The 27,750-nt window shown below is 37.6% G+C and overlaps 1 protein-coding gene across 2 annotated transcripts in view; it reads left to right on the top strand.

Moving 5' to 3' along the window:
• Positions 1–27,750, top strand: part of dgkb (diacylglycerol kinase, beta) — a 64,878-nt gene that overhangs the window by 21,433 nt on the left and 15,695 nt on the right. For both annotated transcript variants that reach the window (XM_016680645.1, XM_007569866.2), the window contains 9 exons: positions 266–382; positions 655–753; positions 2,166–2,267; positions 4,474–4,547; positions 5,068–5,142; positions 7,437–7,522; positions 8,935–9,024; positions 10,206–10,366; positions 18,844–18,908. In XM_016680645.1, the coding sequence (XP_016536131.1) occupies positions 266–382; positions 655–753; positions 2,166–2,267; positions 4,474–4,547; positions 5,068–5,142; positions 7,437–7,522; positions 8,935–9,024; positions 10,206–10,366; positions 18,844–18,908 (869 nt within the window). The remainder of the gene's footprint in view (positions 1–265; positions 383–654; positions 754–2,165; positions 2,268–4,473; positions 4,548–5,067; positions 5,143–7,436; positions 7,523–8,934; positions 9,025–10,205; positions 10,367–18,843; positions 18,909–27,750) is intronic.

Here is a 27,750-nt window from a genome sequence, read left to right as displayed (position 1 = left end):
GCTACAACAAATATTACTGTTATTAAGCATTACTTATTACCAGGATAATATTTGGACTCTAAAACACATGCATCATCACTCGTTTGGCCTCTTGTCTTTCTTTTCTCTCCTTTATTTCTCGTTTCCTCCTGATTGTTTTCTTTCCTTTCTGCTTTCTTTAATTGTCGTGTCACTTCTACCTTTGTATACATCTTGTTTTTCTGCACCGCGTTTCTTTTTCTCGCTGCTTTTCCACCCAGTATGCCGTCTCTCCTCCTCTCTGCAGGTAATGCATCATTTCTGGGTGGAGGGGAACTGCCCCACCAAGTGTGACAAGTGTCACAAAACCATTAAGTGTTACCAGGGCCTGACTGGGCTCCACTGTGTGTGGTGTCAAATCACGGTAAGCCACCCCTCGCTGAGAGGCAGCCACCTCCTCATTATATTCCCACTGCTTCTTGTTGTTTAGGCTTTCATTTTGGCACCTCTGATACCTCACAAGTCATTTCGCCAATTTACACTCAGAAAACACTTGTTTGCAGCTCTAAGATAATAGAAAATAAGACGGAGATGGCGACGCGTGCATTTGCAAATAAACCCTGAAAACGCAGCTGAAATATTTATTTCTGTTGCCACTAGTTTGAGGTTGTTAATAATAGCTTCCACCTCCTCCAGCTCCATAACAAGTGTGCTTCCCACGTCAAACCTGAGTGTGACTGCGGACCCCTGAAGGATCACATCCTGCCCCCAAACTCAATCTGCCCCGTCGTCCTGGTAAGACTTCGCTTGTTCTGGTCAGCGGGCCTCGAGGCAGAGAGAGCCTTCGAGACCTGATGATCCAATCATCAGTCCTGAGTTCTCCTACTGTGCTTCGAAGTGGCAGCAATTTATTTTTTAGAACTTTATTCTGAAAATTGCACAAGTGTGTTTGAAGGGGATAAAAGTGTGCCACCATAACGCAACTTTCTTTCTAATCAGCTGCAGATTTTTCTTTTATTTTGGGGGAAAAATAGTTATTCTTTCAACTTTGAATTGGTTTATAATAGAATAGAATAGAATAGAATAGAATAGAATAGAATAGAATAGAATAGAATAGAATAGAATAGAATAGAATCGACTTCATTGATTCCCAGGGGGAAATTGCTTATTCGTTGAAAAGCTACTCCATCTATGGTGTTAAATATTAATAATACAAATACAATCATAAGAGATAAAGTTTGTAAAATATACACATATACCCAAGAGCGATGTAAGTAATTCAACATAAATAATAATAAATAGATAAATAAAAGTTAAATAAAATAAGTAAAAATTAATAAATAAATACATTTAATTCATCTGTACTAGATTCACAAAGCCAATTGTTCTAAATTCATATAGATTCAACTACAGCAGCAAGAAGGAATTTGACAATAATTTGAATAGAATAAAATATACTTTATTGACCTCCAAGGGAAAATTGCTTGTATGCTGACAGCTACTCCATCCAAAGTGTTGAATATCGGTAAATACAGATATAATATTTTTGATATCAGGCTTCAGTTACCTTTATTGCCACAAGCACAGATGTGACTAACATTAAGGAAATGTATTTGATTGGTGATTATCTGCTAATATAGCTGTGACTCCTTATTGAGGAAAGTATTAAGCCCAACTTCTTTGACCTCTGTGGCTATTTTTTATTTTATTTTTTTGAATTCAGGTCTGTTTTTATCCGTTGATCTGCACCAATATTACTACCAGCTTTCAGCAGGGGGTATTTTTTCTGTGTGATCTTGCACAAATTGCTATGGTTTTCAAGCAATGTGTCAGAATTGTTTCTGACACATTGCTTTCCTCAGAATTCTGACTTTAATCTTACAAAATGAAACGTTAGTATTCTGAGAAAAAAATCCAGATTTAAAATTTTCTTTTTTGTTTTTTAGTGGTCTTAATCCTCTTCCTCATCATTGTGTTAAACTCCTTAGAAAGAAAATTTAAAACAGCAGGTCAGAGTTCAAAGAAAGATGGACGTGTCAACTGGCCAGAAAAAGTGTAATTGAAAGCTCAGGAACTAAAACCGTGACAACATAAACGAATAACTACAGTCTGACTCCTCCTGCATCTTGCACTTTTCTGATCTCTGGATCTTGTTTTGTGCTGCTGTTTGGAGTCAAACCTCGAACCGTTTTGCTGTGTCACTTCAGGAACGGCAGTCCACTCTGAGGAAGGACTCGCGGTCCAGTCAGTCGAGTCGAGGAAAGATGCAGAGAGCGAACTCGGTCACAGTGGACGGCCAAGGACTGCAGGTTAGCCGCACAGCGGACAAATGTCTTGGCTGTTACTGACATTTCAATACATAAGTACAAAGAAATTCACACTAAAATCACACAGTAAATACGTGGCGATCAATTAGTTTCATTATTGTGTCAAGAATTTGTTATAAAATGGTTGAAAATGAAAAACCATATATTTTACCAAAGGAAATGAGGCTTATTACAACTCAGTACCACCGTATGCATTCATTGGGAGCTCTTGTAAAGATGTGCTTTCTTTCATTGCAGCACCTTAACTGCCTTGTTGCTGAAAAAGTGCTATACAAATAAACCTTCGTCTTCTTCTTCTTCTTCTTCTTCTTCTTCTTCTTCTTCTTAATTTTCACATAAAAACATATAGAAAAACCCAACCTTTAATGTGAAAAATGCTCTTTCGGAAGGGAAAAAAGCGCTCTTCTCACTAACTCACTAAAATTCCCACAATTAATCTAAAATAAAGTAACTGAGGCATGTTTTAATATATACTTTACAATTTTTCAGCGGAGTAATTGAAATGATCCCAGTTACTCTTTAAAATGGGAAGGGACATGTTTTATAAGTCAGTCCTACATCTTATTAAATCAGGAAATGGCGACTGGAAAGTAGCTAAGCACAAAATTATTTCTATCATTTTATGCATCTTTACTCAGGTAGCTGATAAAAGTAAAGAGTGTAAAACAGATGACGTCTTTATAACCAACCATATGTCACCCAAACTCATCTGAACTTCTGATCCAGGCAAAGTTTTAAATCAGTTAGTTTGAGAAGCTACAGGTGGTGTAAAGACAGCGATATCGCCTCTCATTATCAGCATATCAGGCCAGTTTCCTGTCGAATCTTAAGATTTGACGTGAGCCTCTGCAGTTGGTGAACACCGCCAGTCCTGCTGGTAATCAGCATCATCCATAATCAACATCCTGATCCTCTGCCAGCACGCCGCCGATGGAAAACCTGCCGCCGTCTGCGGCGAGCGCTCGTCTGCACGCGGCTTTAGGAGAGAGAAATACGATGAATCAAATCCCGGCCACATCCATCTCTGCCTCTCGCTGGCTAACCAGCGTAATAATCAAGATTATTATTTATAATTACAGGAAGTAATGGATCACTCTGGACGGGACAGGGAGCTCATTAATTCACCCTCGGCATGCTGGGATAGCAGACAGGGGGAGTTAAGTGCTTCATCTGTGTCAGGCAGAGCGCTGGGCGAGTTGTTGCAGGACAGTTCAAATGGGGCGCGGGCCTGAGGCTCAAACCGGGTCCAGAACCTCAGGCAAACTGGGAGATTATGTCTGATCATATATTTGAGACAAGGTATCGTCATATTATACCCACGACCTCTCACCTATGACCTGTTATACTTCCTTGATCTGGTCTATTGATCAGGGGTGTCATTTTCGTTGTGGCCCAAATCAAGATCACGAATGCTGTTAAAGGGCCGGTTGTATCAGAATACATTGATAACACCTGTTCACAAACTGTTGAACAACATCACAGAGACTTAGAAACACAGCAGAGAGCAGATAGATTCTAAAATTATTCCCAAACTCTGAATAAATGAAAGAATTTCAGCCATCATACAAAAATAGAGTATTGCACAAGTAGAAACCTACCAAGTCATATGCATCCACCTAAACTGACAGACTGGACAACCAGGAGGTCCATGGTAACTCTGGAGGAGCTGCAGAGATTCACAACTTCTGCCTGTTACCCAGAATCCACCATTTCCAGGATGAAATGGTCTGAAAAATCTGCAAGAGGCTGACGGGAACTCTTGTAGGTTTTTATGTCCTTTTAATACTATAACAATATTAAACATATAAAGTACAGTAATGTTTGTGGCTCTAATTTAGGGTCAGGGTTTCTCCATTTTCAAAAGGTTTATATTCAGGTTCATTCTTTTGAGCTTAACCTAAAACCCATTGACAACTTTTTAAAACATCCTTCTCTTTTAAATGGACCGTATAAATAAAATTTCAAGGGAAAAGTTTAGGTTTCCACTTAGAAGACTATAGAGCGCTCCCGTTCCCGGCCTGGACCGGTTCACAGGAAATCTGTGCAGATGGCAGGCAGGCAGTGCAGCGCTTGGAAGTGCCATATATACTTGATAAAATGTCTGAGGGATACGGCTTGAAAGTGAATTCCTGTGAAGCATCCTGCAGTCTCCAAACACCGAGGCTTTGTTTTGACATCTTCCACACAGATCACAACAATAGAGGGCACTCATCCTCTGCTGGTGTTTGTCAATCCGAAGAGCGGGGGCAAGCAGGGGGAGAGGTAAGTACACAACCTGTCTCAACATGCTACAAGGGGCCTCTGAAGCCCCGCTCCGCAGCTACAGAGGGGAGGAAGCAGCATGGCCGCTGGGCTGACGGCTGCTTTTTGACTTAGTCAAATAAAAACACAATCTGATTTACCTAAAGCGCCGGCCGCCTCGGAGAGAAACTCCTCTCACTGCCGGCTTCAGTCCCTTTCTGTAACCCAAGGCTAATTGGGTTATTACTGAAACATATTCATTCACTTCTTATTATGCCGGCCCTCATCTGTTTAAATTATGAGATCAAAATATGACTTCAGCCAGTTGATATAATGAAATTGAAATTAAAATGAATTAGTCTTTCTAATGGTTTCTCCTCAAGGGGACTTCAGACATTTTTCCGCCTTGCTGCCCAGTCCGCTGGCGTGTCGGTCTGATCGGAAACGGCTCTGTGTTTCCCCCCATTCACCAAGTGACAGAGTCAGCTATTACACTTTCACTCACTGCTTTGTTTCCTGACTTTTTTTCTTTTTCTATTAGGATTTATAGAAAGTTCCAGTATCTCCTGAACCCGAGACAAGTGTACAACCTGGCCAAGAGTGGACCAATGCCGGGGTACGTTGGAAAAAACCTTGTGCTAAATCAGTTAGCGTTGATATTCATTTCCATTTTGGAAAAAGAAGCCATTGTGGGACTAACTCTGAAGTTAATGCTAATGCAGATTTTAATTGCTTTTGACAACCAATCCAGGAGCGCTATTACAGTTTTTAGGCACTGATTGGCTACATCCCCAACAGAAAGATAAGAAGATGGTGAATGTTAGCTTATGATGTAGTGCTAAGATGATTTTCTCTGTGTGTATTAACAGATATTAAGGTATATTTGATGTTACAACTAACAAAGTAGGCAGATATAGGTGGATTTTTCACTGCAAGAACACAAAATCTGAAGTATTTTTGGTCTAGGTTCTTGGTACACTTGAAACACGACAAACTAGCTTATAAGTAACTTTAAGCAAGATGTTGGAGCTGGACTTAAGTCAACAATAATATTGATGAAAAAGATTTGGTTCCATTGGCAGATTGTTTGACTTAACAAGGCATGCTCCTCATGTTGTAAGTTGAATAAACTGCCAGTATTTTTCTTCAATATCAAGGAATTACTGACTTAGAACAAGTTTTCATATCTTGCTAAAATGTTGTAAGTTATTTTTGTCTTATTTCCAGGATACTAAGATATCTGCACTAAAAACTTGGTAACATTTTGTGTTTTTGCAGTATTGTCCTTAAATGTAGATGCAAATACCATTTTAATATTATGAATTACTTTAAAATGGTCTCAAAACAATATTATCGTATATTGCAATAACTTCTGGGATAATTTATCATTTGGTTTGTTATCCTGTCAGGCCTAACTAATTATATTTTGAGAAATGACACATTTTTAAAAAATATATTTGTAATGGCATTTAACTAAAAAAAAAAAAGCTAAGACAATTCATTTGTCTTTCTGTTTACTCTCTGTTGCTCACACATAATGATCCCATCACATGCAAGAGAGGCCTTTAGCATTACAGCCTCCACTTTCTCCTCCCTCACACATCACACACCCAAATGAGGTGAGTTCACATATAACACATCCTGGAGACGACCGCACCGAGCCGGATCCGCAGACAAGTAGCGGCTCTGTATGCATAAGACTATATGAGAGCTCATGACACAAATGACTGACGGATGCAGAGTGGGTGAAGCTCTTGCCACGCAACATGTGATCGCGCATGCAGACAAGCAGATCGCCGCAGCCCGGCGGTGTGGACGGCACCGGGTCCCCCACAGTTCATGGTTGTGATTAAGAAAATGAATGGATCATTTACATGCAAGAGGCTCCTTCAGTTTGCCGCCTGCATCCAGCAGCGTTCGGGACACGCAGGAATTTCTCGCCGCCGTGCTGCCACGTTGTTTGGCTTTGATTAGACCTGAAAAACAGCATCTTTTAGACTTATAAAAAATAAATAAACAGCAGCACACCCCTGCTTAAAAAAGGATCCAAGAGGTTTGAACTGCATGTATGAGAAGACAGCCGAGCTTTCAGCAGTTTCATTTTGTTAATTTTCCTCTGATGAGAACCAAAAACGTCATCTGGTTCTGGATGCAGAGATCCTGACAGCATACGCGATGACCTTCCCCAGTTATAACCTAGTTAATATTTTGCCAAGTGAACTCACCGCAGCTCACATTAGCAGGGTGAGCAGTCACCATCGGACACTGCAGGCCCAGGCAGCCGCGTACACTGCTGTCAATTAGCTGCCTCTCTAATCAAATTACAGCAAATTAAGTGTTTGTTTCTTGGTATTTAAATATCCCCAAAGTTGCCTTTCATGTTCACGGCCGTCTGTTTTTGTGTCTAATGTGGTTTGCGGCCCCAGTTGGAGAGTAATTGAGCGAGTCATTTACCCGCCATACGAGGCAGCGAGGCTGGCTCATTCAGTTAGGGCTTTGTTATTGTGAAGGAACGGAGGAAGTTGGACTGAACATTGCCTGTCATGATCCAATTAGTCCCTGAACAGACAGTGTACCTCACTGAATGAATAATATCAATGCGACATGTGTTTTCTTTTTTCTTTTTTTTAGTGAGATTACGTTCAGTTTACAGTAAAGTAAAATGCTATTTTATAAAATATGTTGTTTAACATCTCAAATACAAGAAACTAAGAAAAACTAAGATATTAATAGGAGAAATCTTAGGAATTTTGAATCATTCTTTAATGTAAAAAAAATTGCTTTCCTGCTAATCACCTAAATAAAAAGATTAGGTTCAGTTTACCACTTTGTCTTCTAAAAATTAGAGGACATTTTTTTTAGAGGGCAATATAAATTTCTGTTTCAAAACATTAACTTTTATCATTGCAGTTTGAACTTCTTCCGAGATGTTCCTGATTTTAGAGTATTGACCTGCGGAGGAGACGGCACTGTGGGCTGGATCCTGGACTTTATTGGTACAAGTTGCTTCTTTTCAAATATTTTTTTGAAAATCCACGGAACATTTTCTTTCAAGCATTTTCTGTGATTTGGAGGAACACAAGAAATATTGGTAAATTGTCATTATAGGGGGAAAGGAATGCTTGATCTTTAAATATGTTGTAGTTCAAAAGTTGACCTGATATTCATTTTTCCCTATGTCACGTTGTGCTTGTGCAGAGCTCCAAATGAAATGAAAAAGGAAATGAAAACTATTGACTGAATTTTCAGCTTTGCACCCTATTTTTCGCACCATAAGTGTATATTTAACTGTTTTGGACACCGGCATTTAGAACAGTTAGTTGCTCTGACCGTAAAGCACCTTTCATAAACATTGATATTTAGCCGAAGATGCTAACTGCTAAATTCTAGCGCTAGGCTAAAGTGCTAGCTTCTATTCTGATTTGATTTGTCCTCGAAAGACTACTACCGTCAAGCACCAATTTAGTTTCGACGTAATTTATACGTCATGTAATTCGCTTAGATGCATTTATCTTTACATCTTGTTCTTTTACGGGCAATGTTTTATTTTGTCCCTGCATGGTTCTTGTTTGAAATAAAGTTATTGGTGAAAAAAGAGCACGTAAAGAGAGGAAGCGGAACTGCTGCGGGTACATTCTTCGCCTCCTTCAAAATAAGAGCATGAATATAAACAGAATTCTTACCAGAATTTTTTTCAGAAAAATTTTGTAACATGTAAACGTTCAAGTACAGCACACACTGTATGTTTTTTCTTTGTAATTTTGTGTTTTTATTACTTAAAGCAAATAAACTTAATTGATTGATTAAAAAAACACTTGACAGCAATTATTCACAATGAAAATAATGCACCTTATACTTGAATTTGCCTTACATTTCTATAAGAATGTTAGTAACCTATGAAATAATAGCACAACAACTGTCCATTTCCTTTATTAGACACATTTCATTTGTTTTTATTGGTTTTTGAAGTCTCCATCATTCCTGTTGCTCAGCCGTCAATGGTAAAGCATCATTTATTGGTCATATATAAACACCTTGAACAAGCTCTGTGCTGTCGGTGGTGGCCAAATAGGATGATTACGTGAGAGAGGGAAAACAACATATTAGTCATCATTTAGAAAAAAAATCTCTCCTCTGTTTGGACTTGAAGGTGTGTTACTTCTTCATTCTCTCTAAAAATTGCCTCAATTTTTTTTTATCAATCAAAACAATGGTAGGTAATAACCGTCAGGCAAAATGTGGGTTTTGAAATTGGCTGCACAACTGAAAGTCCATATTGACTTGTTTTTACAAGCAAAGGTGCAAAATGGATTTGATTTGTTCGTTGCAAGTTTGTGTTGTGAATTTGCCCTCTGGGTTTGACCCCCTTGTTTGACACACTGTTGTGATTTTTGTCCCACTGCTCCAGATAAGGCCAACCTGGATAGGAGCCCCCCTGTATGTATACTTCCTCTTGGCACGGGCAATGACTTGGCGAGATGTCTGCGATGGGGAGGAGGTACTGGATACATATCAGGGAATAATTCATTTGGTTTCACCTAATGCACTTTTTTAAATAGAGAAGACATTTGTACTCTTGATTTATCATATAAAGATGTTAGGAAAAAAAGGTTCAGAGATTGGGAAATACAATCAAAGTTAAAACTTTCTGTCATGCACTGAGCAGTCATAACCTGATAATTATAGATGTGTTTTGTTGATTTATGCAGAAATGTCTGACCATTCAGGTCACTTAAAAATGTAATTATCACTTCAACAATTATCTTGTATGAATATTTTAAATCAGTTTTGCAGTTTGTTAATTAACAATGTGAGTGTTTATGAGGGAGATGGTTGTTTGTCCCTCTTAAACAAAGCACTTCATTTTAGTCATACACTTTGGAAGTTTTCACATTTTCTCACATTAAAATCGCATTTTAATGTATTTTATCTAGTTTTTATTTAATAGAGAAACACAAAGTAGTGCAAAAAATCTGAACCGGAATTAAACAGATTTTGTTTTTTTATTCCATAATTTATACAGACAAAAATGTAAAAAGTGTGGCACCTATTTGCATTGTGCCCTGTCAGAGCCAATACTTTTTTTACTGTAACCACAGTGGTGAGTCTCTTACAGCCTTGTGCTTCTCGAGACCTGATTTTGTTTTTTTTATTTATTTTTTTTTTCCAAAGTCGTTCAACTTTAGATTCGATGGGCAATGTCTATAAACATCAGTTTTTAAGTCTTGAACTTTGACTGGGCCGTTCTGACACCATTCAGTTGCATTGCTGACTGTATATTTAGGACAGTAACCTTCTTTTAACGTTGTCTGCATATTTGTACCTTTCCTATCTGCTGTGTTCCTGAGTGTTTGTTCTCTAATTCTCTCTAACAAACCTCTAAAGCCAACACAGAACAGCTGGACTAAATTACAGAGAGTGTTTTTATTTCTGAAGGCATTTGACTGCACTGGATTTTATTTAGCTGCATCTGATAAAAGGAGGTTAAATACAAATGAGCAGAAAATCTCTCCGAGTTATTTTTGTTAAAAGTTGTGTCTTTTGTTCTTCCATTTCACATTTATGCACTACTATAAGATGCTCTTTCTTTCACATAAGATCCTGATAAAATGCATCCATAACATGTGAAAATGTTCCTTTACCTGTTTTAATCTCTCACCTGTCTTGTGCTTCTCTGAGGCTATGAGGGCGAAAACCTCCTGAAGATCCTTCGGGACATCGAGAACAGCACAGAGGTGATGCTGGATCGCTGGAAGATCGATGTGACATCTGCTGACAAGGAGGAGCGAGGGGACCCGGTGCCTTACAGCATTATGAACAACTACTTCTCCATAGGAGTGGTGAGTCTTGACACTCAGACTGTACATACGTTTTATTTTAACAACTTCCACAAAAAAAGATTAAGATGAAAATCAGAAGATCAGTGGTTTTTGATTGAGATTAATTTTGTTTTTGATGGGTGAGAATGAAAAGTGATGAAAAGGATGAAAAATAAATAATTGATCTCCTAAACAATTTGTCAAACCTGAAGAAATGTTTTAGACTTGGAAGTTGTTCATATTTACACTAACACCTGTGTTTTTCATAGGAGTTTGGGACCACAGCTTTATGTGTATCAAATCAAATTGAATTTTAGTAACAAGGAAGGTCAAAGTGCTTTACATCACAAAAACACAAAAATTAACAATTGAAATGTTACATTTTTCCAAGTATCGTCATTACACATCAACATGTTGGTCAGTGTTTTCATTTATTATGGTTCAAAAGCCACTCTGATCAGGTGGGTTATTAGTCTTGATTTAAAGGAACTCAGTGTTTCAGCTGTTTTGCAGCTTTCTGGAAGCTTGTTTGAGGTTAGTCAATCAATCATGTTTTGTTTGTGTTACACATTTCAGCAATGTTTCAACATTCAGCAGTTCAATGTGTTTTACATCATAAAACACAAAAATACAAAGTCAGAACACACAGTCAACAACTGAAGGATTACATTTTGTTGCCGTTACACATCAGATTGTAACGGCAATAAATGATTAATTTTTCACTTATAATGTTTTAAAAGTTACTCTAAACAGCTGGGTTTTCAGTCTAGATTTAAAGAAACTCAGCGTTTCAGCTGTTTTACAGCTTTCTTGAAGTTTGTTCCGGATTTTTGGTGCATAGAAGCTGAATGCTGCTTCTCCACATTTGGTTTTGGTTCTGGATCTGGATGCAGAGCAGAACCAAAACACATGAAAGATCTAGAACAGGGGTGTCCAAAGTCGGTCCTGGAGGGCCGGCATCCTGCATGTTTTAGTTCTCTCCCTGGTTTTACACACCTGCATCAAATGATGGCTCATTAGAGGCCTAAGGAGAACACTGACTTGCTGAGGAGGTTGTTACTACCACTAGGGAGAGAACTAAAACATGCAGGATGCCGGTCCTCGAGGACCGACTTTGGACACCCCTGGTCTAGAAGGTTGATAAAATAACAGTGGATCTTTAATAGGGAAGCACCAATTTACCAGCGGCGATTTCCTTAATTTTGAGAGATTGGTGATCAGCTGATACTTGAAGCCGATCTTATCTCCCTCTGCAAAAGTCTGAAAATCAACCACTGTCCTCTTCTGCTCTGCTGTGAGAGAAGTTTTACTGACAGACGAGGTCATGTCTGCACATTTGCAGTCACCCCACTCTTACCAATTCAGCAACTTTTTTGCTATAATTAAAAACATTTCAGACAAAAAATTGGTATCGGCCAAAATCGGAATCAGCAGGTCAGGCTTTTTAAAGATCAGTTATTAAGCTGTTTGGTGATTTATAAACTAAGAACAGTATTTTAAAGTCTGTTCTCTGAGCTACAGGGAGCCAGTGTAGGGACTTTAGAACTGGGGTGATGTGCTCTATCTTCCTGGTTTAGCTAAAATTTGCAAATATCAGCTTTTCAAGACTGATTCCTATAATTTTATTGCACATCTTTAGGATGATGTGACATTTGTTATATCTGAGAAAGACTAAAAAATGTCAGTATCACTTATAATCAGGGATGTTTAAAAAAATGCAGTCATTTCAACAACAATCAAGGTGATAAAAACACATTAGTTTGTAAAATAGTCTAACATTGAGAATGAGTTTTTGCTAAAAATAAAGTCCAACAATGCTTTTATAGACATCTTATAGGTGAAAGGTCAAAGTGTGCGTGCGTGCGTGCGTGCGTGCGTGCGTGCGTGCGTGCGTGTGTGTGTGTGTGTGTGTCTATATATCTACTTGCTCTGCAGAAGTGTAACTGAAGCAAACATTAGTAAAGTAAAAAATAAAACTGCCTCCATCAATATTTGCATCTGCTATTAAAGGTAGAATTTAAAAAGTAATACATCGCAGCGCACACACAGCAACAGCATAATCATTTAATTTATTTGTTTTGAGCACATCGTGGTTAGGCCTTTATTGAGATGTGCTCAAGCTGTAACCACCTCTGATCGATAAATAAGCCTTGTTTTGCATCTGCGTGGGGTTACGGAGCCGTCGGCACCTCCTCTGTCCATCTCTGGGATAATGACTCTGATTTCACGTAGCTCATGTTAGCCATTACCCATAAATGTCAGGGGGAAATATGGTAATTGACATTTGCAGGTGTCTGAATGGATCCACTGGGGGTTGTGAGATTTGTACGGACTGTGGCAGGGACATAAGTGATGCATGGCCTCACAAATGTTAGTTGAATAACACCTCCATCCCAGGCCCATTAATGACCGTGTTTGAGGATAATAAGGGACAGGTCTAGTTAACATTGTGATAGAGGAGACCAACGGTTCCAATCTGTCTTAGGAAGAAAACATATGGTAGTGTCTGCAGGGGGGAAGTGTTTACAGCATTTTCTGAGGTTTTATTGCAATAATTTCCTCCTGTAAATGCCAAAAGTTACTCATTTCTGACTGCACTTTACAGTAAATGGTTGACATGAATGAAAAAGGTGGTTCAGCTGGAGAAGAGAAAGGGCATCAAGCCAACTACAGATTGAAAATATTAGATTTAAAATTTTTTAACATTAGAAAATACATACCATAATACAGAGGTTCCCAAACTGTGGGGCGCGACCCCTGGGGGGGGCGCCGTGCCATTGCAGGGCGGGCGCAGGAAGTGGTATGCATGAATGGAAACAGAAAATATTTTGAAACCACTGGGGGGATCCAGGAGAAAAAGTTTGGGAACCACTGCCGTAATAGATCATACAAAACACTAAAAGTTCTTTTAAAACAGCATTTCTCAGGCTGAGGTCCACTTAACCCATTTAACAAAAACTCACATACCATCTAACTTTACATTGTCCCTCAGTAACACATATTAGGATGGATTTGGTTAAAATAAAAGAGCTCATGTAGGTTAAAGGTCAAATTAAGTTGGTCTCTCTGGTTCATAAAGGCTTTCTAAACTCTGTGGCTTTAGCTCTGCACTGCAAAAACACAAAATATTGCCAAATAATTTTGTTCTAGTTTCTAGTGTAAATATCTTGGTACACTTGGAATTAGACAAAACTAACTTAGAAGTGGCTTTCCAGCAGTATAGGAGCTTATTTTAAATCGGTAATTTCTTAATATTGATGAAAAAGTCCTAGATCCACTGGCAGATTATGTCTTGTTAGAAGTGAAATGATCTGTACTTTTTTATCAATATTTACTCAAAACAAGCTCCTATATATTACTGAAAAGTTGCTTGTAAGTTAGTTTTGTCTTATTTCATGTGTACTGAGATATTTGCCCTAAAACTAGATCAGAAATGAGACTTTGTGTTGGTGGGATCAGGACCCAGCAGGCGTAATGATGACAAATGAAGTTGTTTGCGGGGGATTAAGAAGACTTTGAGCTCTCTATGGATTTGGGTGTGATATAATATTTTCTATGCATCAAATTTTCTCCTTTTTATTGAATGTGAAAAAGACTACAATAAAGATTATGAGGCAAGTGAAGCTAATAATTACTTTAGAGATTATGCAGATGAAGAGAGAATTGCTTCTGCTGGATTTCAACACATCAGCAGAACCAGCCAACATGGACGCCGAAGGTTTCCAGTTTGGTGAACTGATTTCAGTCTCACACACTGTAAAACATGGGAAGGCGATTTAACTTAAAAATGCAATTAGAAAATCATTTCAGTTTTAACTCAGAAATTAAAGTTCATGAAGTTGATTTAACAACAAGAGACAAGTTGTTTAAACATTGTTTTTAACTTAATGTCTTAACTTATTGCTACAATTTAACACAAATAATTAAATTTCACAATATGGAAGAAAAAAGACTGTCCTCACCTTGTTAAAGAGCCACATTTCTCTATTATTTTACTCACAATATCAAGTTAAAATAACTACTTATTTTACTTTAGAATAATTAAAATTCTTGTTTCAAAATTTCTGATCTGATAATGAATTTTACTAAAGATCGCAAATAATTCTAAAATTAACATTTGCCTTAATAAAACACAAGAGTCAGGTCAATGTAACGCACTTCCATCTCAGGATACAAAAACATGCCGCAAAGCATTCTGGAAAATAGTTCCCACTCCTCTCTTTTTCTTCTTTCAGTTTTTTAAGTGCAAACCTAAAAACTCTACTTGATTCAACTCTAATAAAAAGTTAATGCACCTTACTGCTGTGAGTTTATGAGTTTATCTCTCTCAAACTCACACATTCAGGTTCAGAATCTAAAACAAATTTAAACTTAGAGTAGAAGGTAGTAGACACAGCTAAATGCAGCTCAAATGTTTTACAGTGCACCACCTTTCTTTCGTACGGAGAACCGCCTTTTTTTTGTCTCCTTTATGTAAATTCCTCCACCCCAACCTGCCACAGCCCAGTGGGACGGGGAATTAATGGCGCCATCCCTTTGGGAGGATGTGGAAGTGACGTGAAGTGTAATGATCTCAATCAGGGCCAGGGGTGAGAGACAGAACTAATCACTGAGCGCGCTCCGCTACCATAATGCAGTCAGGCCCCTAATGACCGCGGCTCTCCTGTCAAAGCCATTACTCTCCACTGTGGTGAAAGGCACATCAAACCGCTGGGGCCCACTCATAATTGGACTAAACTTTGAGCTATGAGAGGACATTACACATGTCCTGTATTAATTTGGGTGCCAGACCTTTACATTGGTAATTATTTGAGTGAATGAGTGAGATTCTGACGTCTCACTACGGCCCTACTGGAGCTGACGTGGAGTCCAGAGCGGATAAATATAACTAAAATAGTTTATAATCTTATAAACTATTTTAAAATTGACTCACTCGACTGTGTTTACGAAGGCTTGGATCAAATTGTATGTTTTCTGTATTTAAATTTTTGATTTATTTATGATCATTTTCTAAGTTTAAATTTAATCATTTGAACAGAAAAAAATATTTTGAGTACAACTAAATATATATACTGAAATAGTTCCAAGTTTATCTGTTCATTTACTTACATATTAATTGTCCCATTCTTTAGTAAGGAAATTAATAAATATAACATGTTACAATGTTATAAATTATTTTAAAATTGACTCACTGGACTGTGTTTACTATAATGAAGTATTTAAATTCTGGATCATTTTCTGAGTTTAAATTTATTCATTTGAGCTGAACAGAAAAAAATTTATATAATTTATAATTATATAAAAAATATATATTTTCAGTACAGCTATATATATACATTTTCCATGTTTCTGTATTTATTGACATACATATTAATTGTCCCATCACTATGTGTAAGTTAATGCATTGAATTCAACTTAGTTTTGTGTTTTATAAATGTTTTATAAATTTTATTAATTGTATTTTCTGTTGTATTATTTATTTATTAATGTATTGATTGTATATTCCCCAATCTTAATTTGATTAAATTCTGTATTCTTCTTAATGAAGATCTTAAGTTCAAGTCAGTCTAAAATATATTTAGTTAGTTATTAAGTCATTGAGTTATCCACAATTAATTTTATCTATTTTCAGAGGTTTTTTCTCTAATATATATGATGATTCATTTGTATTTATCTTTTTTAATTACATAATCTTTATTTGTCACAGGATGATAAACAAACCTTATATTAATGAAGTTACTACATTAGTAGCTCTTCATAAACTGTATTTGATTGGTGAGCTTTTGTTTTTGTTATCTATTATATTTGTGTCTGAATTTAAAACCAAATTAGCAGAAAACGCAGAAAGGTTATCACTCATTTTTGCAGTTTATTGCATAAACACAAATTTATAAATGCTGTATTTCTAAATGCTACTGTAAATTACAGGTATTCTTTAGCTGTTTTTTTCTGTGTTTATGTGGCATTAAATGTTTATTAATTTACCTCAAAAGCGCAGTGAGATGACAAAATCAGTGGTTAAAATGAGTGAGCGCTGCTGCAGAGCCACAGCTCTGCTTGTACACATCTCAGATAATAGACCTTAAACCAAAGGGGAGACATCCTCTCCAAGCTTTTGCTCTCTTGTTTGCAGCTATTGTCCTGTTTGTAAGAAAATCGAGTTACAATCTCTCAGATACATCCATCACTTCACCCTTCTGGCTCGCGTTGGAAGCGTGAGGCGAGTCTGCAGGGATCTTGAAGAAATCTTTTGGTCTTCTGCTAACAGCGTCTTGAAAAGACATCAAGAGGCGCCATTGATTTTTCTCTTTTGGCTTCTCCTGAATTTCTGTACAGAGAGCTAGCAGGGGGTCCTCCCTGTAGGTGCAGTTTCAATAGTGCCACTCAAAACGGAGCGGGTCAAAACAGATTGCTTTAGCAGAGGGGGGAGAGGGAAATAAAAAAAAGACCAAAAAGTTTACAGGAACTTTTTTATTCGCTTTGCCTTGAACAAGTTTGCTCCATTCGTTTTTCCACAAAAGGCTGTGCCAGCGTTTTTCTGCTGACACGGACTTGGAAGTGTGAATTAAAGGAAATTTCTGGTATTACCTCCTTGAAGCTAATTATATTTGGTTTCACACCGTCGAGGGCTTCTTATGAATTAAATAAACTGGAGTTTTTCCATCTTATGTGACTGACTCCTTGTTTCCACTCACAGAAGCTGTTTGTACAAACTTTTTAAGGCTCATAAGAAGTGTTTGTGTGTTTACAGTCTTAAAATCTGCTTTAGTGGATCTGTTTTCTGGTCCAGCCTCACACCTGAGACTCGTTTCTACATGAATTAAGTCAGTTATTAGTTCCTCAGAGTTCAGGTTTTGACCCTTTGCAACTATGTCACTTAATCGTTTCAGGCGCCATGATGGACGTCAGAAGTGAGACACAGGAATACTGAACAGAGCTACTGAAGTTGTTTTCCAAAGATGTTTTTGTCAGTTTATTCGTGGTTTCTACTTGTTCGATTCAATCTAATTCATCTCTGAATGTAACACACCTGGTTGGGGCTCATAGACGGTGGTATTTATAAAAGTTGGAATAAATACCATCATTTATTCCAATGATGTGTTTCTAAGCTAGCTTTCTTCTCTCACGTGTTCCTGAGTAATATCAGTAGTTTGTGTTTATATATTATTTTTTTTTTATTTTGGTAAGAAGTATACCATTTATTTTACAGTCAATTTTGTCCTTTATCTGCTTTTTGCTCCTCCATCAACTATCAAAACTCAGAAAACTGTTTGCAAACATGTTAAGTGGAAGGAAAATGTGCTTTAGGAAAAACTACACAAGCAGCAAGGATGGAGAAGTTTGATCAACAAAGTGTCATTGTAGATATTTTACATATTTATACATTGTTTATTTTTTACAGTGCCATGCTGAAGCATTTATCCTTCCTGAATATTTCATTTTTTTATTTTTACATTAGTACCACAAACATCAATGTATTTGTTTGGGATTTGATGTCAGCATAGCCTTAAAGAAGATGGAAAATGAAACTTAACTCTCATTTTTATGGATGAAAATCTGTTTGTATCAATACCAAACTAGCTGCAGATATTTTAGAGTACATTTCTAGAAAGTGAAATTTTTGTTTTTTTTTCCCAAGATGCCAGAAGCTCAGTCAGATTGGTTGGACTGATTCTGATCCATTTTACTTTTCTGTTGAAGAGAAACATCAGGCAAATCAAAACTTGAATACGACAACCTTTACAATACTTATGGTCTTTTCACCCCAAAATAAATATAACAAAAAATATCTGAACCTCCAACATATGAAATGTCTCTGATTGCATTTATTGCCCCAGGTTACAGAGAACGAGAAGCAGAGGATGGGGGAGGTGGAGAGTGACTTACAGGAAGAAGGATGGTAAACAATTTGGTCGCCAGGGTGATAACAGCATCCTGTAAGCTTAGTTGGGAGCTGTGATTACTCACAACATGTGTTAAATTAATTAACCCATATGGAGACAATGTGCTGTCTATAATGGATCCTCAGACCCAACCCTTCATCCTATAGAAGCACAAACAATGAAAACCTGGTTAGTTAGGATGCTATTCAACCCGTCACCCCTTGGTGACTTTTTGTTGTCACCAAGCAACATTTGATACTTTTTGAACTAGTCCTGAATAAAAGAAGTAATATTTCCACATATAGTGATATGAATGTTTTCTTGTTTCTTTTGTTTAAATGTTTTAGATACCCACACAAATGCTTATTATCAAAGAGAAATGTTTTTTTTTTTCTTTTTTTTTTTTTCGTTTTCGTTTTTTTAGTTAACATGGAGTTTTCTGATTGGCTCCATTAGAAACTCATGTCTATTTCAGTTAATTAGATCTGTTGTAACAAAGGTAAACCAAAATATGTGGTAATTTACTGTTAATTAATAATTTTACTAGGTCATTATTTCATATAAGTCCAGGTTTGTTTAAAGTATTATCACCAAATTCTTATGTCTCTTTTTCAGGATGCATCTATTGCACATCGTTTCCATGTGATGAGAGAAAAGCACCCGGAGAAATTTAACAGCAGGTATGTTGATGCCCTTTGACCTTGTAAACACTTTTCAACTAAATTACAATAGTGAAGACACAAGATAAGAAGCATACTGACAAAAGGTTGAAATTAAGCTTCTTAGAGTAACCTTGGTTCTTTAAAAGTTGTAAAAACCAATTTTTAGTTTATTGAGAGTAAACTTGGATGTTGGCATGTTACTTGTCATATTGACCATTTGCACGTGACGTCACGTTCTCCAGAACTCTGCCCCCTCCGCCATGAAGGACGTCAAAAACAATCAATGGGCTCCTTTAAAGCTAGTCTAAAAACAGACATCTGTAACCTTTCTTTTTTTTAATTTGTGTTATATAGTTAACATCCCGTCTCACATTCCATTCCACTAGATGGCGGTAATGCATATCTAAACGTTGCTTGCCAACCGCCACAAGAAGAAGAAAGAAAGGCGTCTGTAGCCTAATATCGCTTTTATTTAGTTGATTTCCCTTTAAAAACGGTCATAGGGTTCTGCGCGGTCGGCTGCACAACAGGCAAGGATGAAAACCAAACTTCATTGTATAACTTTTAATGAGGAAAGATCCTGCGGTGATGGAGAGCAGCCGAAAGCTGAATGACTGTCACCCCTTGGTGTAATGGCGGATTTGCAGTAAACACTTTTTACAAGGTAAGAATATTAACATTCGTATACTTTATAAGCAAGTATGATTAGAAAGATATAAAATATCGCATTATGGGGAAGGTTCGCGTCGAACCGTTAGTAACCATGGAGACAACGCTGCGCCATCATGTAGCCTAGCATGTGCGGAAAAAACTGGTTAGCATCTCGTCTTTTATACGTTTTTAATGCTGCTCCGGTTTAAGGAGAAACGTTGTTTATGACATAGTGACATAAGTCATGCACTGTTAATTCAGGTAAAGTCGGTAATTTGATCAACACGTCATGAGGGAGGAGGTATGGGTCGGTTTCTAAGCTAGCTGTTCCAGGCATTTCTATATACCGTCGTCTATAAGCCCCAACCAGGTGTGTTGCGTTCACAGACAAATTAACTCGACTCCCAACAAGTAGGAGCCATGAATAAACTGGCAAAACCACGTTGGAAAATAATTTCAGTCGCTTTGTTCAATACTCCCATCCCTCACTTCCGACGTCCATTATGGCGCCTCAAATTATTTATTGACGTAGTTGCAAAGAGTCAATAGATTGAAGAATTATAAAGTCATTCAAAGTTAACATTTGCTTATCTACCTGCAGTCCCAGTAAACAAGGACTAGCTCATTTTCTTCAGCTGCAGATTATTTTTAGATTGAAATGAAGCTTTTTCAATAACTCGCATGCAAGATTGACAATTTCAAACTGAAAGTTTTCATTTAAATCAAACTAAAAATAAAATGTCTCAGCAACCAGGTATGGTCTAAATATACCTGCAGTTCATTTGCAGGTCGTGTTCGTGACAACATGCTTCATATTTGCTCTTTGTGGACAGGCAATGTATTTAGCATTTGTGATTATCTCGAGGAGATGTGTTCACCTTTTGGAGATGAACAAATGTGGCGTCTGTGTTTCCATCAATATTTAACATCATCCAATACGTCTCCACTTACGCCAGGGAGTAATTGCAGGCCTAATTGAATTTGCTTGGCTAGTTTGACGTCGTGGATCAGTCAGACTGATGACACACAGGCTCCTAATAATCCCATTTGTACTCATTATCATATTTTACTCTGGTCTTAGTACAACATTCATATAACCAGCTTTTCCTCTCCATTTTGAACATGATGATGAGCCTGAGAAATGGTTTAAATGGAAGAGAAAGCCGCTTGGAATAAACACTGGAGTGTCCTTTAATGCAGAGGTGTCTAAACTTTTTGGCACAGGGGCCAAAAATATAAAATTGCAACTACTCTGGGGGTCACAAATTTTGTAGTATTTTTATATATAAATGCAAAAACTATTTAATTGTATTTTTACTTGCTAAATAAATAAAATAAAATATTTTAATTAAAAAAGCAGAGCAGTCAGTTTGTTGTTTTTGTAGAAGGGAAATCATGTCCTAAATGTTTAATCTTTTTTTGATTTTTTATTTTTTTTATTTATTTATTTATTTATTTATTTGGTCTTTTTAGCAAAAAAACAGCTTATGGCTCACTCTTACCTTTTTTTTTTTTTTTTGAATGCCCCGGCATCAATGAAAATTTTACCAACATTGATTTTAAATGTGGATCTGCATCAAATGCCTGAACCAGAAAACAAATTTTTAGGTTATTTTTGTTCTGTGATCAAGACAAAGGGCCACAAGGGGGCTGCAAATGGCTCCGGGGCCACAGCTTGGACACCCCTGCTTTAATGACTACCAATGGTTGAATTAAAAAAAGACAACAAGCAGGAAATGAAAAATCAGCTAAAATGTTCTGATTAAAACAAGGCGTTGCAACTGTTATGGAGTTCACTTTACAGTACAGATGTTAGTAAATACAGTTCTTGGTGTCTGGATCCAGGCACTCTGCATCCCGGTTGGCCCAATGTGAAAAATGATTGAGATATTTTAAGAAAATTATTCTGTCTGTTATTTGAATTCAATTAATAATTCACGCAGGGGGAATGAGTTTAGGATCTCTCTATTACACACTATCCTTGCCAATTCAATAATGCATGATTATAGTTTTTCAAGGTAGCAGAGATTTTGTTAGATTTGTCCAAAGGGCTTTATGTCCATTGCAAGTTTAATCAAACTTATCAGAGTCATTTTCCTGCAGCTGGAAGCTCTGCCTCAGAAAACTCTCTGACAATTTCATAATGGCGTTGGCAGGTGTGTTAGCTAGAAATTAGTGCAGGTGGACTGCAAAATTAAATAAATCCCTATAGATATCTGTTTAACATAATAAACATAAGAAACTTTTCTGGAGTTCCTATATGCTGAATTTAAAATCTGCAGCGACACAAGCAAAACTAATTGATGTTATGCCAAGTGGACCGGAGCCCGCTCCAAAAGCAGGGAGTGAACAATAGCACAAGGCATTCTGGGTAAACACAACCAAAACAAATGTGCTAGAGGGAGAAATGCCTCGTTGTTTCTTGCGGAAGACAAAAGAAGAATCCTACAGCCTCTAAAATCAGTTGTTACTCCATTTTTATTTACATTTTGTGAAGAAGGAAATTGTACTCATGTCTTCTTCTGAGGTCTTTGTGTTGATTCCTTCTGTAGTTGTTGATGCATAGCCTCCACAGGCGAGAAGGGGACCAGGTTTTTCAAACAGTTTAGTTAGTTTGATAGTGCAGTGTGAAAACAAATCTCTCCAGCTGAAAATGTAACAAATCAAACCAAGTCCACCAGATTATCGGGTGTGACAATACCTTCAGTCTTTTCCTTTGGTATTTCTCTCTGAGAGAATAATATTTCAGCATTCTTCTACACACAATCTCTCTTAACCGTCAACATTCCTGGGTCTCTCCTTTTTCGCTCTGCATACAGGTTTTTGATAGGATTTAGCTCTAAGAACTGAGAGGGTGATGGATGTGTGTCTGACTAATTCTGTGTTGAATTTTTCCATTTAATTTGGATCGTTATGCTGCTAAAAGACCAGGTTGTGACTCCATATTATCAGCACACGCCACCAGAGTTTTAAAGAAGGTTCATGTTATTATACAGTTTAGAAACAGGCCCACATCATCATGGATTCTCTACTGTACCTAAAGGCAGGTATTATGTGTTTTCCAGCCAATGAAGTAACTATGTTACCTTATAAGAATGCTGTTTACATCAAAAATAGCTTGAAACAAATTTGACTTTACATAACATCTGACTCCTTGAAATTAGCCTCCGTTTCCTCTGAGCAAAATATTTGATCATCTTAAATTACAGAGTAGCAAAATTGAACAACAACCCTCAACGTGAAGGTGGAGTGTTGTTGATGAAACGAAAGGGTCGCATGCATTTTCTCTCTCGGCCTCACTTCATTTCTCCTATTCTATCCATCTTCTGTATTTGCACCTTGGGGTGATTACCAGGGTGAAGGTGTGAAGATTTGACACTCAGCAGATAGATTCATTTACTGCCACTGCCGGACCTGGAGGTGATAATGAGGTCGAGGATTAAAAGTAGACAATCAGTCGGGCCGTGACGAAGGCTGCGCCCTCTTCCCTCCCTGCACGCCGCTCCTCCTCCTCCTCGACCGGCTTGTTGAAATACTCCGTTCCCACCCATCCACCCCACTCTTTTTATCATCTCCCATGTAATTACATGCTAATCTCTGGCTCAGAGGGAAATATTGAGATAAACAGGGAAAGAGAAAAGCAAGAGAAAGAGTTGTTCAAGAAAATTAAGACGCACTTTGATGTTGTTTTTCTCTACCTGGCTGTGTTTACTGGAATTCACTTAATATTACAGGTTAAAGTCCAGGTAGTACGCATAAAAGTGAGTTAAGTTATGATCTTTATTTGACTCTGAATTCAACTCAAACCTTCAAAATGAAGCGTTATATTTACATTTTATATTTTTACAGTTGCATTGTAATTTAATTCAAGTTTATTTGTATAGCACATTTCAGCAACAAGGCAGTTCAAAGTGCTTTACATCATAGAAACACAAAAGTCATAGAACACACAGTCAACAATTGTAGCATTTCATTTTGCCGTCATTACACTTCACATTGTTGATGTTTAATTTATAATGTTTCAAAAGCAACTCTAAACAGGTGGGTTTTTAGACTAGATTTAAAGGCCCTCAATGTTTAGCTGTTTTGGGTTGTTAAATGGGACCCATCACATTTTTGTACTTCCATTTGGGTCTCAAATGTTTCTAATAACAACCCAAGATCGTATGTGCTGTACAATGGCTGCTGGAAAAGACAAGTGTTTTATTATTGACTTACTGTTGAGAAACCACTTACTGGATGCTAGTTGATTGTGCAGGAGGCTCTACTACTGCTTTTCAGAGAGTAGGGTTGTATAATTCCACATCTGTTTGCAACTATTTTCATGTGTGAATATAAACATTGATTTGGGGGGCGTGGCCAGCAGCAGCCTATTTGGATTTAAAGTGAGAACACTCCTTGAAACAGATGCCAGATTCTAAACCCAACTGGAGAATTATCCAAACCTGAAACAGAATGGCTGTAAAATAAAAGAATCTCACTGTTTTAATGGCCTAGTCAAAGGCCAGACTTCAACCTAATTTTTGTTGTCTCAACCTCAGTGAGTTGAACCAGTGTTTGAAAGAAAAGCAGGCCAAACATTCTCCAATCAAAAAGTCTTTAAGGAAATGACTGCTGCTTACGATTCTTTAGGCTGTTGAATCAAGAGGTGTACTTGGTTTTTCCACACACAATATTTCCCTTTCTGGTTTCAGTGTTTGATAAATAATCATGTTTCAACCACAACCCTTAAAATATGTGACTTTATCCGTCAGTGGCTCCAGTGTTACACTCTATTTTATATATGTTTACTTCTCTGCTACTTGTGTAATTTTTAATTCAGCATCTGTGAAATACTTTTCTGCGATGGTACTGGTAATAACATGTTGGAAAAACTTAATTGTCGCAATTACATTCATCTTCCTCCAAAATAAGGTTCTTTCTGATGAGATGACGGAGGTTTCAAAGCGTCCCGAATGACTGTAATTTGGCTGGGCAGGACTGATGTGAAGCGATTAATTTGTTCGTACTGCATAACTCAGCCCACCTGTAGATGAGCTCAAAGACCAGAATGACAACTATAAGTAGGTAATAATTAACCAGATTTCTCTCAGAATGCTTCATTTTTGCCCTCCTGGGATCTGAATCATTTCTAGTTTTGTTTGAAAACAAACCTGGCTGCATATTTCACACTAATTAAACAATATCAGATCTGTGAGGGGGTAAAAAAAACCAAAAAACATTTGATTTGTGATTCAGCTGAGGTGTGGCTTCACCTGAAGCGTTTGTTTATTCTGTGGCATCCATCGCCGCGCCTTGATGTTCCCCTGATATTTGCTATGCATACCCAGGTCTATTTTTGGTCCTGAGACTTCTAACACTGTCAGCGCTCTCCTCTGGAGCCTCTCCACCCCCGTGCGCCCACAGCCTCTTGCTGTGCTGTGTAACCATCCTGCGTTAACCTTTCCTGGAGGCACAGGGAAGCCCAGGCATGAAGCTCTCTTTAGCATAATGAGTATGTTCATCAAAGCCCCGCCATGTGCTGGTTGGGGCCACCCGATCCACCAACACACACAAACACGCCCATGCAAATGTGTGTGTATTTCGTGCTGAGCTGAGAACAGGGCCACAGGTGATAGCACTTTATATTACACATGCACACACACACCAACACACACACCCTCACACAGGGAGAGGTTTGCATGGTGGACCTCTGCAGCCGCCGCCCTCAGACCTCATTTGAGGATGAAATCGTTTATGTGACCAAAGTGTCATTTATAATTAATGACCACTTGTGTGTAATTTAGAGGGATCTCACCTGTGGCCCTGTCCTCAGCTCAGTGGGAGCACACACACACACACACACACGCAAACATAAATGAGCCCAAGAGAGAACTGGTACAGGCAAGACTACACTGTAAAACATTTGAAGGTGGTTTAACTTGAAAATGAAAATCCACCTGCTGCCTTGAAAATGCAACTTAAGTCAACAAGAAAATTGTTTTGGTTTTAACTCAGAAATTAAACTTCATGAAGTAAATTTAACAACAAGAGACAAGTTGTCTAAACTTTCTTTCAACGTCCATTAATCTTGAATTGTGAGTTTTAACTTAATGCTGTGACTTAAACCAAATAATTAAATTTCACAATAAGCAAGAAAAAAAACTGCCCTCACCTCGTTTTAGAGTCACATTTTTCTATTTACTCACATGATCAAGTTAAAACTTATGTTACTTTAGAATAATTTAAATTCTGCTCAAAAACATTCAGTGTTAACAGGACATTATCCTCAAGCTTTAAAATAAACATTTGCATTAATAAAGCACACAGAGTCAGATCAATGTAACGCACCTCCATCAGGATACAAAAACATGCTGTGAAGCATTCTGGGAAATGGTTCCCACTCCTGTCTCTTTTTTCTTTCAGGTTTTTAAGTGCAAGTTTATTCAACTCTTGGAGGTTTGACAAAATTAGTAAAAAGTTAATAGAACTTAATGCTGTAAATTTATCTTCCACAAACTCACATTTAGGTTCAAAATCTAAAACTGGCTGAATTTATTTGACTTAGAGTAGTAAATAGTAGACATAACTAAATGTGGCTCAACTGTTTTACAGTATTTGTGCAACATTCAAGGATAAAATGAAAAACAGAATACAATCAGTAACATAAGCTAAGTTTTACACCTGACTTTTTGTTTGTTTTTTTGTTTACATGCAGACCAGTGAAAGATGTGTTGTATATATTGCATGAAGAGGGCCGGTCTGGAACGACCACCAGAGGGCACTAGTGGTCATATCACATGGAAAGCGAGAGTTATCAGGCAGTGACCGGAGCATCTGACGATCACTGAAAACAGTGATCGACACATTGAATCTGAGGTGTGTTTACTAGCATATATAGCTGAAACCAAAAGTTTATACACACAGTACAGAAAAATAACTTTTTTCTATTTACTGTCTGACATTAAATTACATTTAGAATTCTTCTTTTGCACATTTTTTATATTTCCATTTGGTTCTCAAACAGTCCAAGCGCCTAAAAATACATCACCCAGTTGCTTTTTGGATTTTTGGTGTCTTGAAAATGAGCTATTTCAAAAGCCTTCTGAATGTAGAATCACAAACCAGCAGGCACTGCACCTCACCTAGCAACCCCAGCAAAGCCCAGTCTGTTACTTGGCAACCCCAGCAGAGCTTCCCCTGTCACCTAGCTACTTAAGCTGAGCTCCAGCATGTTTGCTCAGCTGGTTTTAATGCTGCATGCGCTGTACAATGGCTGCTGGAAAAGACGTGTGTTTTGATGTCGATGTACCGTCCAGAAACCACTTGCTGCATTCTTGTTGGTTGTGCAGGAGGCTCTAATGCTTTTCAAAAACAAACACTTGTATAATTGTGCATCTGTTTGAAGTCATTTTCACGTGAGGGTGAAAACAATGAGTCGGGGTCGTGACCAACAGCAACTTATTTGGATTTCAAGTGACAAGACGCCCTGTCAGTTTTATTAATGTTGGGATTATGAGAAGGAGAATTGTTTACTTCTTCAAAATCAAAAGTTTACATATATTTCCTCAGTATTTGGTCACATTGCTTTTGAACATATGTTTGACTTTTTGTTTTTTCTTCCACAAATTTCTCACAACAGTTTGCTGGGTTTCTGGCCCATTCCTCCTGACCAAACTGGTGAAACTGGGTCAGGTTTCAACCCTTTTTTTTGTTGGACTTGGATCAGAGCTTTGTGATGGATCCCAAACGTTGACCTTGTCTGACCTGGCCAATTTGGTTGTAATGATTATCGTCATTGTTGTTAATTTGGAAGATCAGTTTGTGTCCAACACTTAACTTGGTTGTTTTCTTGTGAAACAATCTATTCCATGATACTAAAGTTTCTCCCTTTTTTCAGCCAGTGTTGAAACTGTCATTACGTCCAAATACTTCAGTTTTTGTTTCACCAAACCACCAGACAATTACCGTATTTTCCGCACTATAAGGCGCCTCTAAAAACCTTCAATTTCCTCAAAAGCCGACAGTTCGCCTTATAATCCTGTGCGGAAAATACGGTATGTTCACAGTGATCAGCATCAACCTCAACCAGCATCTTCAAAAGATGTTTTGCTGTTATTCTGACTTGAACTGTTTATTGCCCAAGAAAATTCTTCCTGGGCTGATTTTTCAAAGACAAAGAAGTTCCCTAAGCCTTCTTAGCAATTTATGTATTGTTTTTAAGAAACCA

This window comes from Poecilia formosa, unplaced genomic scaffold (assembly GCF_000485575.1).
Source record: "Poecilia formosa unplaced genomic scaffold, Poecilia_formosa-5.1.2 Scaffold250, whole genome shotgun sequence".
In the NCBI taxonomy this organism is placed as follows: Eukaryota; Metazoa; Chordata; class Actinopteri; order Cyprinodontiformes; family Poeciliidae; genus Poecilia; species Poecilia formosa.
The sequence above is the reverse complement of the archived record's forward strand: the minus strand, read 5'-3'. Positions and strand labels throughout refer to the sequence as shown.